The following is a 15,439-nucleotide window of genomic DNA, read 5'->3' on the forward strand; positions in this document are numbered from 1 at the left end:
ATTTCGACTCATTTTTACGGCGTAAAATACGATCAGCTGCATTTCAAAGTGTTTAATCCGTTGTTTAGCTGTAACATTAGCAGGTGATCATGTAACATTTTACTTACGTACTACAACCATGCTCAGTGATGCGTCTATATAAACCTTAAACACCATCATAATGCTTAAAAATAAGCAGGCAACTCTCTGCAAGACAAACAACCTTCTGAAAAGAATCTCCTGAAAACTTCAATATAGATCAAAATAAAAGACATTGACCTCTAATTGCATTAATTTCGCATTGACTTTATTGACGTTTTTATTAGAATTTTTTTGAGATTATTGTGACAGAGCGTGCACCAATTGGTTTTTTTTTGATCGACTATATTTACTATATAATTAACATTCGAATTGCTTCTTAAATTCAATATACTTATTGTATTCATATTCAACATGAAATAATTTTTATTTTATATTATTCATCGATAATTATCTCCAAGAATCTGTTTCTATATGGCATTTTGAATGGAAATGGGTAAAATAACGACTACGTTCTAATGTCACACATGTCAGATTTTTAGGAACCTGATAAATATTTCACTTTATCATTGAAATTCGGAATGCTAAACATTATTATTTTTTGGTCCGCCGGTTATTCATCATATGCTCAATAAGAAGGCCTTTATAAATTTTTCATGAAAAAATCGAGGACAATCTCAGTCGTGCTTCATAAAAAGTTTTCCGCTGAATTTATTTTCAAATTGTAAAAATTTTTCCTGTCAATTTTATTTTATTGTATTTTTTCTTGTCGTAAAACCCATCCATCAAGTTCTCGTCGCGTCGGTTATATTCTGTTATTTTTCTTTTGATGGTATCAAATTACTTCGTTCTTGGCTGCCCTCGAGTTACAAAATTTTCTCGTTTAAAATTATGTTATAAAATGAGAATTTTTATTTTTATTATTTAAAGCAGTGCTGTATAAACTGTGGGTTGCGGTCCACTAATGGATAGTTGACTAATGAGGGTTATCGACTATTGGGGGTTGACGACTAATGAGGGTTGACGACTACTTGGGGTTGTCAACTAATCGGGGTCGACGACTAATGGGGGTCATCGACTATTAGGGATCGTCGACTAAGAGGGGTTGACGACTAATGGGGGATGACGACTAATGGGGGTTGGCGACTAATGGAGGTTGATGACTACTGGACCTACTCATGAGGACCGCCCACTAATAGGCCCGCTAATGGGCTGCTACTGATATTTTCGAAAAGTCCATGGACAGTATGCGGTTTTGGTCATGTCTTACCATCATGATGTGCCAAGATTCAAATAAGCTTGGACAGCACTGATTTAAAACAAACTCTAAATTTTCCTACACGGCAATGCTTAACAATTCTAAACAATACTCTCATAAACAGCAGGAAAATCAGCTTGCCAGAAGCAATTTTCATCAAAATTTATCAAGAAAATTATATTTTAAACATCAGGAAATTTCACTCAAGGACGCCTTCCGATTAAATATTTTTTTGACATAATTACCATATAGAAACTTAGTTCTTGACTTACATCATCATTAAACTATTAAATTGCTTTACTTTACTAATTATTAAAATTATTATTTAGGAATTCTTTTATAATGTGAATAAAAATATGTAAAGGTTTGTGAAGAGCACTGTTGTCAGCATTATTGGAAAGCCAAATCTGTGGAAAGTGACAAAAGGAATTAAATAAGTTTGAAGAGATTTTGAAATACAAGGGAGTCATTCACGAATGACGCCTAACATTTTTCTGGTCAAAAACTCAACCAGTAAATTTTCCATCCAGAAAGTGATGAAGACGTCATTTGTGAACAACTCCCCCAAAACCCCCAACTTACTTCAAAAAGTCCATAAATGTCATTCGATATCCATGCTGTTCCGCAATACCAGCACAAATAATATTAGCAGATGCTCCAACTAATGTCCCATTGCCACCCAATGCCGGGCCAAACGCCATCGCCCATACGAGGGGATGTAAAGGCAATCCAAGTTTCGGATTAGCAGCTAATGATATCACAATTTTGACCATCATTTGTGTCACGGGTAATGACTCGACGAAGGCTGATGTTAATGCTGATACCCATAAAATAATGATTATTGCTACAGCTAGACGATAATCTTTGGATACGCCCTTAATTAAGCTCTCAGTTCCTGATCCAATCCATGCGATGAATCCCATACGTTCGACTGCTTCCATAAGGACAAACATTGCGGCAAAGAAAAGTAATGTTGGCCATTCAACGCGATGTAATATTGCTTCCATATCATCACGATTACTAATAATCAATAGAAATAGAATTCCAATAAGTGCTGACCATCCTAATGATAATCGATGAATTTCGGGAATTGATTGAACAAAAAATAGCACCAAGATGAATATTAAAGCAATTCCTGCCTTTATTAATAATCCTTTCTTTCTTATTGGATATGCCTTCTCCATTTCCTCAAGGGTTGAGCGATAACGTGTCGTTTCCACAACACCTTTTGACATTTTTCTTTTCAACTCCTGTCGCAGACCCTTAATCTTTTTCACGAGAGTTTGTCTCACCAAGTCAGCATCCTTGCTAAATGGTGATATCGAGTTGCGTAATGCTCTTTCCCATGTCAGTATGTTCTTCTTAAGCATCTAATGTACATGTACATAAATATTTTCATTTATATGGTTTTTCCGTGATAAAAAAGCAGCAATAAAAGAAGATGATAAATTCATTTATTTCGCGTTAATGATATTGCATTATATACGTTGCGGAGTCAAGGTGTTGACACTTGGAGATTTATTTTTGAGGGAATTATGGGAATTTGATGATTTGGGCATCACTCTCTTATTCTCTATAAGCAAACGCTATAGAAAGGAAGAAGAAAAAGGGCTCTGATGAGGGGTTCAAGTCTTATGACATGGAGACACTGTGGTGGTGAATGACTATTGTACCACACCCTTTCCCTATGCACTACAGTGGGCCCTCGTACGGCTTAGCCATGAAAGTAAGCAAAGTAATTACCACACCTTTTAGACCTAGAGATTACAGTTGAATTCGAATCACTTGCAATCTCAGCACTTTACAAGGACACGAACACGTCATAAAACCTAATGTTCCCTGAAATGTACCCATTGACAATTCGTACCAAATGCCTCAAAACTTCACCCAACACATGAACCGAGCTTTTCAATTAGAACGGAATATAGAAAAAAAGCTTTTAAAAATTAGCCATGACCTAGGATTGAACCCAAGACCTTTGGCACGTAAGGCCAACACTCTACTATTTAGACCACTGATATCATTTTTCTCCATTTCATCATCCATCATAAGGTCCATCCCTTCAAACCAATTCAGAATTTCCAAATAATTCAGAATTTTTCAATCCCAAGTGTCAACACATTGCCTTTAACTTACTTTAACATCCTTCGGCTCATGAATAAATAGAATGTTGATGTTGTTGTAGATAAAGCGCAGATGTATATTTGTTGTAATTGTAATAATAACAGTGCCAACTAACATGTGAAGTGTAAAATTCAAGAAATTCACTCCCTAATGAAAAAATTTATCATGTGTGAATTACATTAAGTAATGGAATAATTTAGCTGAGATTTTTTATTTTATACTTACTTGACCTAATAAAACGGGATTTGTTGTCTGAAAAAAAGATGATAAATTATTTAAAGTTAATATGTGATGAAAAATAGTCGAGTTATGGAAGTGCTTCATGTAGAGCAGGAGTCTTAAAATATGTAAGAATTTTTCTTTAAGAAAGTTTTGGCATGACTTCTTCGTGGATTTAGTTGCTCGTGTTCACAGCTGAAGCAGATGTCATGTTACTCCTATGAGGAATGTTCTTAGCGATGCTTACAAAAGCTTGTGTTGTTAGACTTTAAATTATTCACTTTTTGAAGCTACTTATGTTAGGATTTTATTGAGCATCTTTTAAAGAAGCTTTACAGGATTTAAATATATTCGTCCCTAACAGTCAATGAGCATTTTTATCTAAATTAGTGTACTCATGAGTAAACCTGATCGGCACAATGTGGCGAATCCCATTTCTTGCCTCAAAAATGAGTCAAAAGTACCCGTCATAGTGCCATAAAAGAAACTTTGTACTTTCTAGTGAATAATTGAGCATTTTCAATTTTGTGCTATTCCTTGTCTATTTAAGTTAGTTTCAAGTATCTGAGAATTTTCAAAAATTCTAGTTTGAGTTTGGTTCTAGGAAACTATTTAGGAATTGAGGACACAAAAAGCATTCAACCCTAATTTTTCGTGTATTATTGATTTTATATTCCAAAAATTGAAGTATAAAAGAACAGAAATTTTAAATAATAATGCTAATTATGTGAAAAATTAATTCTCAGAACGCTGTTTTAATGCCACGTAATATTTTCTACCTTCTATAGCTTCAAGTCTAAAGTAATTTCCTGAATTAAAAAAAGCTTTTAGAATTTTAAGCAAATCATTGACATTAAATTAATCAAATTCAAAATTTTCGATGAAAATTGTGATAAAAATTGTGCCTGTAAATTCTTTAACTTTTCTTCCTACTTTTCCTAATTGCAATATTTTCTTGGAAAAGCTCAAACTTTCGCTAATCCTTTTTTGATTAATATTCTCAATCAATCACTGCATTGAATGGAATAAACTCACAAGATTATGAATTTTTTTTACATAATTCAAAACCGAGTGACATAAATGAAGAAGGCTACGGCTTTTTTTTCCAAAAGTGTCCTGATACTTTGTGAAAATTCTCTGGCCACCCTGTCAAATTTAGTCCATTTGATCTTGATAAAAGGACTTAAACGGAGCTTTAAAAGCTCCATGAAAGGGTGTTCTTACAGAGCCATATGCATCCGCATGGATGTCAAAAGGAGCTGCTTCGATTTGATGCTAATAAAAGAGCTTTAGCAGAGCCTAAAAAGCTCCATGGTGGACCCTTCTTTATTTTTGTCGTTCGGCAAGGGATTCTCGGTAATATACAAAGTTTTCAAAATAAAGTACCTTGAAAACTCCCAGGAATAAAAATTGTAAATTCATTCAATAATTCATTAATCTTCAAAACATCGAAAGTAAAAGGATGAACATAAAATGCACGTCCAGGTATGGAGTTAGATACTTTTCTAGGAAGGACATAATTCTATTATATCAATAGAAAGCTTTAGGGATGTTTGCACAAATTTTTCTACAAAACTCTATCCCAGAGGTTTTTGCACTTCCTTAATAAGACCCAAAAAACACATCCTGACCCAACTGTCTATAAATAAAATCAATTTAATGATTAAATAATGAGAAATGAGAAAAAAGTATCATCATCATTTCCAGTGCCTTCCGAGAACACCCCACAAAACCTTAAATGGTCAAATTAACATGACAAAGTGATATCAATTAGTTTTAAAGTTTATCATATGATGAATTAAAAGAGTTAATTGAGTTTAATTGTGTTAATTTGCTGATACTTATACACGTTCATCTTGAATATGGATGTACTCACACTGTAAAGATATATTAGAGTAATAAAGAATTATGAAAAAAGTATGCTCGAGTATGAAATTTCCTTTGAGGTTACTTACACTGCGATGAAAATTCATCAAAAAGAAGGAAGAGAAAAAAGAACAAAAAATAAATTTATGACATGAATTATTCATCTTACATGAAAAGAATTTCATACTCTGAAATGAAAAAAAGAAAGGAATGAAATTTTATTAAAGTAATGAAGATTTTGAGGGTCAAAAAGTAGCAAAGAAAAGAATTTTTTTGCAGACATAAAAAATTGAAAACACAAAGTTCAGAATCGCAATTTTTTATGGTCTGCCTTATTCGTGATTATGCTAATTTATCAAAATTAAGAGCCTTTCCTCACGAACAATTAACTTCTTAGCTTTGAAACAATTAAGGAAGGAATTTATGAATTGTTTTTAATGCTTTGACTCATTAACGGAAATTTGGAATTTAAAATGAGTATGAAAGTTGTATAAATCCTTCTATCCCTCCTATCCCTCCTATCCCTCCTATCCCTCCTATCCCTCCTATCCCTCCTATCCCTCCTATCCCTCCTATCCCTCCTATCCCTCCTTTCCTTCCTATTCCCCAACTATACCCCTCCTATTCCCCTCCTATTCCTCAAACTTAAAATAAACATTTACTTACTATAATATTTGGTGGATCTCCAATTGGTGTAGCACATCCTCCAATATTTGCATGTATAACAATTGCCATTAAAATTGGAACCGGATTAAGATCCATATCTTCACATAATGTTATTGTAATTGGAGCCATCAGAAGAACAGTTGTTACATTATCCAAAAGCATCGATATTAATGAAGTTATAATGCAAAGGCAATGGATGAGAGGCCAAATTTGTCCATTTGTTACCTAAATTTATGTACAAAAAGAAAAAGGTATTTGAGGAAATATCTTGAGGTAAAATAATCTAAATCGGATTGTATAAAGAGGATATATTTACCCTGTAAGCATATACCGCAAGATGGTCGAATACACCTGTTTCAGTGAGGATTGCAACAAGTATCATCATTGCGAATAATAAAAGAATTGTTTCAACATCAATCCATCCCATAATTTCTTCATGTGTCGGACGATCATTAAGAGCAGCAAGTAATGCTAGTGATAAAGTGCTGGCAATCATTGCTGCAAATGTCCTGTGGACAATCTGTTGATTTAAAAAGAGAATTCAGTAGAAAAGGGCACTTAAAATATTCATGAAGGCTTTTGATTATTCCATCCTTTGTATCTGTTCTTAAAGGGCTTTTAGCACTTCTGTAAGGGGCTATTCTTTTAAGATTCATAGCTCACTAAATGAACAAAAATAAATTTTAAACATTTTCGAACCTTCTCCGAAAATCATCAAATCATCGAAATGTACGGATGAATAAAAACAATGTCGGGTTGTAAATCGTGAAACTTTATTATTTTATATACTTTAAAAGGATTGCGGCGAGGACTCTTAAAAGTTCATTTTTGGAAAAGGTCCAATTTTCATTTTACGCTACGGTATTTTAGTGCTACCATATGGAAGTTAATTAAAGCATCGTATTGCAAATATTTTGCTGCAAGGTTTTCGTATTTACTATAAAATACTCATGCTGAAGTTATTAAGGGGTATGGTATAATGAAGCCTTTGGGTTGGGATATTGAGGAATGGCATGGTGAAGCCTTAGGATGATAAAGAGCCCTGAAGTGTGCAACTAATTTAAAAAGCACGAGATACAGACAGTGTTAAGAAAAATCTCGTGGCATTTTGAAAATTGTCACAAATAAGAATCGAACCCGAACAGCACACCGTGCTGGCTAGAACACCGTGTTCGCTACGACACCGTTTAAGCTACGACACCGGCAGAATGCGAAACTGTCCCGACAGCACCATAAAGGCTAATTTCGACCCTTTTACGCTGAAAATGCTGCTTTTCTCATTATGCTGCTCGAGATAACATTTAGTCACATCAAGTCAAACAGATTTACATAGTCTGGAATAATCATGATTTTCTCTGGTAATTGCCAAAAATTGTCAAAACTCCATGTGGTAGACACTCTCATACAACATTCATGCTGAGAACTTTAAAATAAACTGCCTCACCAGGAGTTCAATGACATCATCTAGATGACAACTTAGTAGTCACAAAGCCAACTCTGCAAAATCACACAAAAATTAACTCACCTCCCAGATGATAGAGACATAAAGCAGAATAAGTGTAAACGTTGCAAAAAGCACGCCAATTTGTTTATTGATTGGTGTAAAGTCGACACTAAACATAATTGGAACTTCCTGTTTCTCGTCTTTTGATGATTTCGAAAAGTTGCTGACTATAACTGCCTGTATAATGTCATCATCATGCAAATCTTCAAGATTATCTTCCGTAATGTCAAATGTAAATTCAATATTTGTTGCATTCACCGAATCAATTTCGCCGGGCTTATAAAGGTAAAATGTCTTATTTGGTGTGAGGATTTTATCGGAATCAGTACGTAAAAATATGGTAAGTGAATTGTCACGTTGTCGCGGATCTTCAACACTCCGATTTTTCCATCTACTCGTAAATTCTCTTTGATTTGGTAAAAATGGAGCTTGAATTGTTATTGACATAAGTGTTCCGTTTGGTAATCGTGGTAAATTATAGAATTTTGGTTCATCGACTGGAATAACAAGTTGTCGTCTTTCGATCTTCTTTTCCGGTGTTGACATAAGAAATAATGTCATTAAAATCCAGATAAATACGAGGAAAAATATTTTTCCAAATTCATGGAATGGACTCTCAACTTTTGGATGATGACTTGAGAAGTGTTCATGATGATCAGCAGCTGATGTTGGTGGTGAATCAGCTATTGATACAGTTTTCTTATGAGTTGTAGGACTGGGTTTTAAATCATCGATTTCTGTGAGTGAACAGTCGGTTCGTTCAGCATCATCGTCTACTGGATGACTGTCAATATTTGTCACTTTAATCGTAATAAATTGCGCATCATCAGATTCATCATCTGAATGTCTGTAATCTTCATATTTTACATGCATTTTTGGCTTATTGTCTGTCATTTCGATTTCATCATGAAACTTCACCGAGCGTCCCGATGTCGAATCTGCGTGTTCAGCTGTAATATCATCAAATGTGTCAGTTTGTGTTAGATAGAATGAATAATAAGAAATGATAATCAAATTAATTCAGTTGACAATCGAAATTGTGTAAATTGTGGAATAAAATGGAACATTTGATGTGTCAAATTAAGACACAAAAGGCCAATTGGTATGAAATATATGATTCTCTTTCACACTTAATCTCCTACATGCTTCTTTTCTCTTCTATTGAGAATCATATGCGTACAATAATATTGTTGTATGCTCAAATTGAGGCTTTTTGTGTTTTTGGGGGATTTTTTTCAGTTGATGTGGGGATTATTCGTGAATGACGTCAACCATTGACGTAAAATCCCCAAAATAGGATATTTAAGCTTGATATCACCAAAATATTCAACATCATAAGTGAATAACCCCAACATGCATCAGCTGTGATAAATAAAGTTTCGCACAGAATGAAAAGTCATTAAGAAAAGCGAGAAGAAAATTCAAAGAATTATAAATAGCATTTTCATGCATCAAAATATAAATATAAAAAATTATCTAGACATTGAGTCGACATTTGGCAGACTAATAAGAGATTTATTGACTTTAAACAATTTTTAAATGTTATGGAAAAATTGCAATGAGTGGCAATGAGATTGGATTTGACGTAGTTTAATGAGGATCAAGTTTTAAGAATCTCTCTGACATCAATTCAATATGGAATACCGCCAAATGCAACTATGTAATTGAATTTTAAAGGAATTTGTCATCAACATTGAGAATGTAATGGGAATCTGCTTGGGAAATTGATGACATTTTATGACATAAAAATGTAATATTTTACATGAAGTCAAGTGCTAAATTGTAAAGTATTGAATTAATTCAAATTGTTGTTCATAAAAAAATAGACAATTACTTCCGTGATTAGTTAAATTTTGAAAATTTTGAAACCGGGATAGTCATTTATCATCGGGCTACCCCGAGGATTTCAAATTTTTGCCTCGAAAATTCTAATAAATTGGAGAATTTTGTCCAACAAGACATGGATGAAGTGTGATGTTGACATCCGAGACCTTACCGCCTGCTTAGATACGTCCCTGATCAGTCATAAAAGTTGAATGTTTAGTAATGGAATACCCCTATACTGCCTACATTACATAATGGAACAGATGTGCCACTACAATACCTAAAATCGGTCTTTTAGTCCCTTAGGGTACACTGTGAATATAGTTCTTTTACACAATTCAATTTATAATTTTTGAAACCATAAGCTAAGGGGAAAATTGACTATGGCCACAATTTTAAGTACAGAATAATAAACTAAACTCAAAAGTTCCCAACCCCGTCTTAAAAATCCAAACAAAACATAAGAAAATTATTTATAAATGTCGCTTACCGTTCCATCGCTCTGCTTCTCTTTGAAAATTTATCATAGACGGATCATGTCGAATTTCACCTGTAACAAAGACCAGAAAACAACAAGACGAAATTAAAATAACTGAATATGTATTAATGAAGTATTTAAGTTGAGATAATTGCTCAATTGGAACGTAAGAAGAACATAAATAGCTATTCACTCAGTTTGAAATCAACTTGTATTTTGAATGAAGTCGAGACGATTCAATTCAACTTTTCCATACAAAATTCGAGTCGACTTCGAGCTCTGGCTATTCATATAGTGTGGATGAAAGCTCAAAGTCGATTCAACTTTTGTATGAAGCTGTGACTAGTAGTGTCAACTTTTTCATACAAAATCTAAACCAACTTTAAATTCTAATGTGGATCTTACCTGGTAATTGACGGAAAACTTGCAGAGTTGCCTCACTCACCCTACTTTTAGGAAAAACATAATTTAATACAGATTTTTTGCGACTTCTTTTTTCAGTATCATCATGTGTAGCATGTGTAGTTGTAGTGGCTGTAGATGATGTTGTGGGGTCAATTTGTTTTCTTTTGAAAAGTCCCATGATTCTTATTTTCTTTTTGGTGTGTTTATATTATTCTTACAAATTTCAGTTCACTGATTTTTCTACTCGAATAATGAAGGTTGATTTATTTTATAGGAATTTCAAAGTGCTCACTTAATGAAAAAAATAAAGAATTTCATTCGCTCTTTTTGTTTGTGGAATGAAAAAAGTTTTTTTTTTCTTTTTTCTTTATTTACTTACTTGGTATTTAAAATGTATTTCAATTGAGTTTTCTCAATGATGAGGAAAACTAATGAATAGGAAAAAGTTTTTCTATTTTAAAAAATGTCATATTTCTCATAAATTTATCGTATTTACTCGTCAAAACCGTAAAAAATGTTCTGTATTAAGGTTGTACATTAATAATTTATTTCAAATTTTTTCTAATATTCAATTCAGTGTTGTTTTGTTAAATGTTTTGGCTGGACATGATGTTTGAATAACAAGAATGAATATGTTGTGGTTTTAAGGTTACTAGAACAAAGCTCTTCATTTGTTTGATTCGCGATACATGAATCAAACCCTGTCCAAAATCTTTAGGTGTATTCAGAGCTTGAACTCGACTTTTCCACACTAAATCTGAGTCAAGCTTTCGGTGTACTGCCAAACAATTTGTGTTTCTCGACCAATTTTGAATCTTAGACCGGGAAGTGTTTATCTCAGTGACACCTAATTTACATTAACCGCGTTTCTTAACCGCGCTCATATATCCAAGTAGAATTCGAAACCGACTCCGATTTTTTATAAAAAAAATTGACATAGTTCTATTAAAAATTCGAACCATCTTCGAGCGCTGAGGTCTCTTTTGGGTCTTCTAAGCTTGTTAACTTGGAAACGCTCACTTGAGTCAGGAAAGAATTCTTTTCTATAATTTTTCGCGACAATCTCAAGTGTAAAAGTTTGTTTAGTTTATTAATGAGTGTTATAGTCTGCAATTAATCGAACTTATCTTTAGTTATAAACTCGACATTTGCGGAATTTTCTATATTATTTCAAGTTTATTGCTAGACTTAATACAGTCAACTTAATACAGTTTGTTCTACTCTTGAGGTTTGAATTACTCCAATTCAAAATTGTGTTTAAATTTAGAATATATTTGAGGTCCATGTGATTTCTCATGTGATTAAGGATATCTTTACCATTGTTTTGGACAGTTGGTTTAAGTCCCAGATCAAAGCTTGAAGTCGACTCAGATTTTTTTTGGAATTGTTGACTCGACTCCATACAAAATTCAAGTCGACTTCAAGCACTTGTCCAGACCACAGAAACATCAAATCAACAACACTGCTTTAAATAATATTAAAAAAAACTTGAAAAAAACTCTAATTTCATCGTCCTTTCTCACTTTTTTTAATTACTGAGTTTCAAAACTTTTTTTCTTAAATTTTTTATGTATAAATTTCTTCTTGATAGCTTTATTTCTCTCTTTTGTGTGCGTTACAAACGGAAAGAATGAAATGCGAAAAAATGTTCACTGCAATCGGCTGGTTTTATTGTTGAAGGTCGTTCACAATCAATTTACATTTACATCAAAGTATTCAAAAACAATAATTTTGTCGGCGTCGATTAAATAAAATTGTAAAATATTTTTTTGGCATAAATCCCGAAATTAATTATTTTTTGTTCAAAAGGAAATTACACGATTGAGGAAACTATAATTATGTCTATATCTAGTCGCACATCTAGTTCACGTGCGTACATAATATTTTGAATGTTTTTTTTTTCTCCACAAAACTTAATTGATGATAATAAAACTGCTGATTCTTTCACCCACGCAAGAATGCTACCGAAAAAAATACTTTTTTTTATCGAAAGAGATTGTCTAGCTACATTCGAACTGATCTCAGTCAAAAGACTGAAAGTCATGAAGACAAAAATCACTCTAGGAATCAAAAACAATCTCACAAGCGCCTTGTATGCTTGAAAGTGTACAGGCTATGGCATCTGTATCTTTCTCTCACGGCGTTGCTCTCCAAAAAAATTATTTTTTTTTGTATTTTAAAAGCGATGGAAGAAGAAAAATATTTATATTCAGATATTTAACATGAAATTTCTCGCTCAGAATTATATTTTACACTTCAATTGTGCTACATGCACATTCAGTGTGGATGAACTAGTCAGTGACAACCTATAATTGGGTGCTTATTATCCTTAAATACTTTTGTGAGTAATTAATGAATTTTTTTATATTTTTTATAATTTTCTTTTTAAGTTTTTTTATGTCCTGAATGTCTGTGCAGTCAATAAAACTTTTTATTATTTTAGGGACATAAAAATTGTGAAATTTTGGCAGTCAATATTCATTGAATGTGTCATCAAAATTGAAATTTATGCAGATGGACGAATGTCAGCACTTTGTGTAGTTGTGTCGTATTGATGCATTTATTGACAACATGTGAGTAAACAAGATGATGTATTCACATATAAATTGGGTGAAGATACAGAAATGAAGCTAATTCGTAGCTTTTTGTCATTTTGTCAATTTAATATTCTTTAATCAAAAACATTCTTTATGAGAAATGAGGATGAATTGAATTTGTGATCTAGTTATAAAGATTAATTAGAGGTTGTTGGCTTATGACATTCAGGTAGTGGAATGAGTTGTGTAAATAGACATAGCACTGTCCCGAACAGCCTAGGAGCTTGCTCATTAGTATAATCACAAAACTGAGTATGCTCAATTATATTGATTGAGTATACTCATGTATACGTTCATATAGGGGAGTATGGGTATGCTTAGTGTCTGTTAGGATGTCCTATAGATACAAAGGATGCAGAACCCTTCAACAAATTACTCAAAACTGATCAAAAATTAATAATAATCTGACCAGTTACACACCTATGACAAAAACCAGACTTTGAAGTCGACTCTGATTTTGTTTCCAAAAATTCGATTTAAGTCTCCACATAACATTCTCCTTCTTCCCAACTCTGCATCCTCTTTTTACACTCGCGAATCAAAACAAATAATTATTCATTTGTATTATCCCACAAAAAATATAGTCTCCAAAAATAGCCGGTGAAAGTAGGAATATTAAAGATATTATTTTTTTTTGCATATTGGCACAGTTGTACATGCTAAGCATAAAGAGATGAAAGAGACTTAGTAATCTGATAACACACTTGCCAATCTGTTCATGTGAAACTTGTTGAAATTCTTGAATTTCGGTAAAGGGGTTTGTTCATAAGTGATGTCTATCAAAAAATGATACAGGACAGGTAATCTTGACATTCTTCCCCCATCCTAGGCTATCTCAACATCTGGAACTGGACCAGAGCTCCCCACTCTTCCCTCCTCCCTCCCCCTTAAACGTAATAAGTGAACGATCCCTATTTTCAAGTCTAATCGTCATCTTCTGTGTGCTCATTACAAATTCTCCTTTTAGTGAACATTCCAGCCCCTAAAAAAGATCGACATCATCTATAAACAACTTCAAATATGTCGACAAAAAACACTGTTTTAAGATCCAAAGTTTATCAGTTTGAGAATATCTCGGAGTTCATTCTCGAGTCAATGGAAAAGTAATTTGGATTCTATGACTCAATGTTAGTGATAAATGATTGGACATATGGCAAAATCTAAACAAACTCAACTAGTATACTTGATATAAAACATGAAACTTATGAGAACCTGTTACTGCTTAATCTTCGACCACTGAATGATTATCATAACTTTGATTAATGATCTGAATTGTGTATTTAGTCGTTCATTCTTGTTGGTTGAGGAAAATTATTGAATAGATTATGGATCTTCAGCATAAAACTTATGATTAATGTTTTTATGTAATATAAATGTTCAAGTTATAGCTTTAAGTATGACATTAAGTAGTTATTCATTCATAACTTCAAAATTGAATGACTCAAAGTTTTCAAACATTCTAAAAATTTTTAAAATGTCGATTTTAGAAATGCCCAAGAAGAAATTATGTCGGAAATGCCAATTTATTTATTTTTGTCAGCACGTGTTGCCACATTATTATGATCTGAATGAACATTATTGAATTAAGTACCGCTTTAAATCATTAAATCATCGATGGATCTGTTGTTGAAAGTCATTGAATTGTTCGATCTGAATTCAGGGATTAGGCATTAATAGACTGTTGAGATTCAATATTTTGAATTGGGGTAGGTCATATGTCTGACTTGAAGTATCTACTAGTACTCAACGATTTTACGATATTTGGATTACGGTTGCACGATGACTTTTTGAGACCAAGATCAAAACTGGAATCGAGACCAAAACCGGAATAGAAACCAAGACCGAGACCGGAACCGGAACCGAAACAGGCACCGGAACCGAAACAGGCGCAGGAACCGAAACAGGCGCCGGAACTGAGATCGGAGCCGAAAATGAGACCGGAACCGAGATCGGAGCCAGAACCGAGACAGGAGCCGGAACCGAGACCGGAGTCGGAACCGAGACCGGAGTCGGAACCGAGACCGGAGTCGGAACCGAGATCGGAGCCAGAACCGAGACAGGAGCCGGAACCGAGACCGGAGCCGGGACCGAGACCGGAGTCGGAACCGAAATCGAAGCCGGAACCGAGACCGGAGCCGGAACCGAAACTGGAGCCGGAACCTAGACCGGAACGGAGATCGGAACTGAGACCGGAATTGAGACCGAAACTGGGAAGTCTTGGTCTCGTCCTCGAGAATCCTTAACTTGGATTCATTTTATTGACCCAAGCACCCTCACATTATTTCTCCCCTAAAATGCTAAATCTCCATTAAAGTCACTTAAACACGACTCCAAACCCCCCATTCACTTGAGCTTCATTGACACATGTTGAGCCAGTGATTCAGTTAAAAACACGAAAATAATGAACTCATCTTTGAAAAGCGAAAACCATAAAATGTAACAAGTTGTTCTCCCTCCAGTAAAAGGAATCAGTGTAAATT

General features: G+C 33.8%; 1 protein-coding gene and 1 long non-coding RNA gene across 2 annotated transcripts in view; one reads left to right on the top strand and one right to left on the bottom strand.

The window, feature by feature from the left end:
* Positions 1–269: 269 nt before the first annotated feature.
* Positions 270–12,381, bottom strand: LOC139091125 (P protein-like). Its single transcript, XM_070641068.1, has 12 exons — positions 11,886–12,381; positions 10,742–10,790; positions 10,363–10,685; positions 9,970–10,029; positions 7,677–8,605; positions 6,468–6,671; positions 6,152–6,376; positions 5,496–5,673; positions 3,626–3,801; positions 3,413–3,547; positions 1,859–2,646; positions 270–1,683 (listed from the first exon to the last, which is right to left on the bottom strand). The coding sequence occupies exons 3-12, from the start codon at positions 10,538–10,540 to the stop codon at positions 1,614–1,616; spliced, it is 2,943 nt and encodes a 980-aa protein (XP_070497169.1). The 5' UTR covers positions 10,541–10,685; positions 10,742–10,790; positions 11,886–12,381; the 3' UTR covers positions 270–1,613.
* Positions 12,382–12,843: 462 nt separating this feature from the next.
* Positions 12,844–15,439, top strand: part of LOC139090934 (uncharacterized) — a 45,144-nt gene continuing 42,548 nt past the window's right edge. The window contains exon 1 of the long non-coding RNA XR_011544470.1: positions 12,844–12,935. This is a non-coding gene — a long non-coding RNA (uncharacterized lncRNA). The remainder of the gene's footprint in view (positions 12,936–15,439) is intronic.

The sequence above is a fragment of the Chironomus tepperi genome, unplaced genomic scaffold (genome assembly GCF_022539635.2).
Source record: "Chironomus tepperi strain 1889 unplaced genomic scaffold, CSIRO-AGI_Ctep_v1 contig_223, whole genome shotgun sequence".
Taxonomy (NCBI): domain Eukaryota; kingdom Metazoa; phylum Arthropoda; class Insecta; order Diptera; family Chironomidae; genus Chironomus; species Chironomus tepperi.

Bases quoted from the DNA above. Each gene is read 5' to 3' on its own strand.
- LOC139091125 (XM_070641068.1), bottom strand. From the start codon at position 10,540: ATGGGACTTTTCAAAAGAAAACAAATTGACCCCACAACATCATCTACA. The intron at 6,672-7,676 runs GTGAGTTAATTT...TTAAATCAACAG, and splicing joins ATGTCTCTATCATCTGGGAG to ATTGTCCACAGGACATTTGC. The intron at 2,647-3,412 runs GTAAGTTAAAGG...CATGTACATTAG, and splicing joins ATGAGCCGAAGGATGTTAAA to ATGCTTAAGAAGAACATACT.